This window comes from Agelaius tricolor, unplaced genomic scaffold, assembly GCF_023055355.1.
Source record: "Agelaius tricolor isolate 1412-34295 unplaced genomic scaffold, bAgeTri1.0.p SCAF_15, whole genome shotgun sequence".
Lineage (NCBI taxonomy): Eukaryota > Metazoa > Chordata > Aves > Passeriformes > Icteridae > Agelaius > Agelaius tricolor.
In genome coordinates this window covers 3,514,344-3,517,757 of record NW_027269275.1, presented here as the reverse complement: position 1 = coordinate 3,517,757, position 3,414 = coordinate 3,514,344, and the positions used below count along the sequence as shown (strand labels likewise).

The window sequence follows — 3,414 nt, the reverse complement described above, 5'->3', positions numbered from 1 at the left end:
GTCCCGCCGGCTCCGAGGGGCCGGGGCGGCGCCTCCAGGCCCGAGCCCGCGGGAGCGAAGCGCGCCCGGGGACGGCAGGGCTGTGCTTGGCCGGGAAGGGACGGGCAGCGACAGCGCTGCCGGGCGAGCGGGGCCCGGCCCTGCCCGCCCCTCGCTCCGCCGGGCCCCGCCGCGCCCCGGCTCTGCCCCCCGCGCCCCGCGGAGACCCGGGCTGCGCTGCCGGCCGGGCCCGGGGCAGCGGGCGGGCTGCGCGTCCTCGGCACCCGGCGCCTCCCCCGTCCCTGGGGCCGCCCGTCCCCGCAGCCCGGCCGCAGGCCCCCGGCCCGGCCGCGGCGGGGTGAAGGGTGAAGCGAGGCGTGACTCACGGGCTCACATCTGCCACCGCAAGCGTTTAGGAAATTGCCGTTCTCTAAAGACAACCGTGTATTTATTTCTCTGGGGTGAAAACCGAGGAGTTGCACTCCATTAACGCGTTTCAGTCACCAGCCCTGGCAGGGGATGCAGAAGTCGGTGGAGAGCTGGATGCTGGTCTGGAGAAGAGGAGAGCTTTGGCACTCCCGCTACAGGAAGAGGACTGGAAACAAGCAGAGAGGCGGATGGTTATGGTAGAATATATGCTGTTTATTTATGAAGGTAACCAGGACTTCTGACAAATTTTATATGCAGTTCCCTCCCCCCCGAAATTAAAAAAACTCCACCAATGTGTGTGCATATACATACACGTATACATACCATACACACACTGCACACACATACACACGCTGCCAGCACTGTGCTCTCACTATCATGCTTTCAAACAGTTCCATCCACCTTGTTCTCCTCTCTTGTCAAGACTTACTTCAGTTGGACAAATTGTTATGCAGCTACGACACAAGGAAGAAATGTTCTGCATGGCTACCAGAATGCCCAGGGGGCCTGTTTGTTTGTTTATTTTTCCCTCACTCTGGGAGAAGCTCCAGAGTCCAAAGGTGCAGCAACACCAGGGACAAGCCTCCTTGCCCCACCACAGGCATCGTGCAGCCCCACAAGCCATGCCCCATTCCAGGCACTCCTGCCTTGGGCTCGGGAGGCAGCAACCAGTACAGGACAATGTGAAGAAGGCAACACACACTCACACTCACCCACCCATACAAATAATAAAATAACGTTGCAGCACAAGGGCATAGTCTCTGTCACCAGATAAGAAAGTTGTGTGATGGCAAACATCTAAGTAAGGCAATAAAGTATAGCTAGTGTACATGGAACGGCTTTCACATTACATGAGGCACAGTTTGGGTGGACAGAGACTTGGAGAAGAGCAAAATGTCCTGGAATAAAGCAAAATACACTGAAAGTTCATAGTAAATACCCGCATCAATAGGTATTTATTCATTTGTGCTTCGCCACGTCGTGACATACAGTACAAGACACTGCTGCTCTTTCTGTCGATGGAGAGAGCTCACCACACTCTTGCAAGCTGCTGCTCCATCAGTCCCAGGCTGTCCATCAGTCCTGCAGCGGCGCTGGCCCCTTGTCCCCCTCCAGCCAAGGCAGGGGGCAGGGCTCGGCAGAGGCAGCCCGGCCAGGCTGCGACAGTCCTGGCAGCAGTCTGGGGGCTGCCCCACACCTCAGTGCTCCTCAGGGCGTCCAGTGCTGCACATCTCTCAGCCTCAAGTCCTCTTCTCGTCGCTGGCTTCCCCGAAGCTGCTCCTGCCTGCTGCACTGCAGGCCAGCTGGAAGGGGTCTGGCAGGACACCCCAGACACCGCAGCCCCCAAGCCTGCGCGTCCCTCGTTCCTTCTCGCACCCTGCAAGGCTGGAGGGCACAGTAAGCCCCAGAGCTCCTGCAGCCAGCTTTTAAGGCACATCTGGGTTGCTATGTGTGCTTTATGACTGTTATTATTATTATTATTATTATTATTACTGTTATTTACCCTGTGTAGACACGTGGTCTTTTAATTCTTTCTTCCCCTTGCCTTTCTCCTTAGAAAACCCACCATGTTTTCAGCTTACTCGTGTGTCATCTCTAAGGCACAAACCTTTTAATACTAGAGCTGCCTGGCTTCTTGTATAGGTCGTGAATTGATAAAAAACAAACGAAACAAAACAAAACCAAAACAATCTCCCGTTCCCCTCCCGCGGGCACACGGCGCTTGCCGCACGCCGGTGCCTATAGTATCTGTGCGCGGGCAGGGCAGGGCAGCCCGGCCGGCCCCGGCGCGGCGCTAGGCGCAGCTGCCCATGGCCTTCACCAGCGAGCTCTCGGGCAGCTGCCTGAAGATGCCCCGCAGAGTCTCCAGCTCCCGGGTGAGCTGCTCCACCCGCTTGCGCAGCCGCTCGTTGTCGGTGGTGAGCTCCAGCACCTTCTGCTGCGTCTCGACGTTGCGCTGCTTGGCCTTGTCCCGGCTCTTGCGCACCGCGATGTTGTTGCGCTCCCGGCGCACCCGGTACTCGTTACTGTTCTTGTCCACTGTCTTTTTCGATTTGCTCCGGTGGTCCGAGGGCATCATCTTGAGGGTGCCCGCGGCGGACAGGCCGCCGGGAGGGTGCGGGTGGTGCGGATGGTGCGGGCTGGGCACGGGCGTGGGGGGCGGCGTGGGCTGCCCGGGCTGGAGGTGCATGGTGGTCTGGGCGCAGTGGGCGATCTGGTACTGGAGGTGGGACGGGTGCTGCTGCGGGGCGTGATGGGGATAGAGGGCCGACAGGGCCGCCGACTTCACCTCCTCCTCCTCGCGGGGCTCCTGCTTGATCACCAGCGGCCGCAAGCCCGGCGCGGCGATGCGCTCGTAGAGGGGGTCGAGCTTGCCGTCCATGTAGCCGGGCACGCAGCCGAAGAGCGGCTGCTGGTGGTGCTGCGGCTGGTGCCCCGGCGCCGAGGCGGCGGCGCCGGCCCCATGCATGGTGTGGAAGTCGAAATCCCCGGCCAGGATGGCCTTGGCTTTCTCCTGCTGCTTGCTGTGCTGGAAGAGGTCGGCCAGGAACTCGTCGTTGAAGGCGGCGGGGTCGATGTAGGCACTGATGTCGATGGAGTTCTCGTTCTCGCAGATATCGCCGAGCTCCGCGCCGCCCGCAGCAGGTGCCGCCGCCGAGGGAGCCTCTCTGTAGCTGTAGGTGCTGCCGGGCAGGGGAGTCTGGAGCTGGTGGTGCTGGCCGCTGCTCATCGGGGGCCGGGAATCGACCTCGTAGAAATTGGCTTGCTCCATGAAGCAACTACAGTCTGCCGGGCATGGTGAAGGGCTCCTGCAATCCAGCTTTCGAACGGGACGGCAGCGGCGGCGGCTCTAGCGATCTCGCGGCACGGCGCTGCACGGCACGGCTCGCTGCTCCCGGAGCCCGTCCCCCAGCCCAGCCCCGCTCCGCTCGCTGCTTGCCCTGTTGCTAGTGGGCTGCCGCGGTGCTGCATGCCGTATATATACAGCCCGCAGCAGGGCCGCGG

The 3,414-nt window shown here is 61.1% G+C and overlaps 1 protein-coding gene across 1 annotated transcript; it reads right to left on the bottom strand.

The window, feature by feature from the left end:
• Window positions 1–611: 611 nt before the first annotated feature.
• On the bottom strand, window positions 612–3,189 carry CEBPA (CCAAT enhancer binding protein alpha). Its single transcript, XM_071440241.1, has one exon. It carries the CDS (start codon window positions 3,179–3,181, stop codon window positions 2,204–2,206), a length of 978 nt encoding a protein of 325 aa, XP_071296342.1. The 5' UTR covers window positions 3,182–3,189; the 3' UTR covers window positions 612–2,203.
• Between the last annotated feature and the right edge of the window lie 225 nt (window positions 3,190–3,414).

Bases quoted from the DNA above. Each gene is read 5' to 3' on its own strand.
- CEBPA (XM_071440241.1), bottom strand. From the start codon at position 3,181: ATGGAGCAAGCCAATTTCTACGAGGTCGATTCCCGGCCCCCGATGAGC.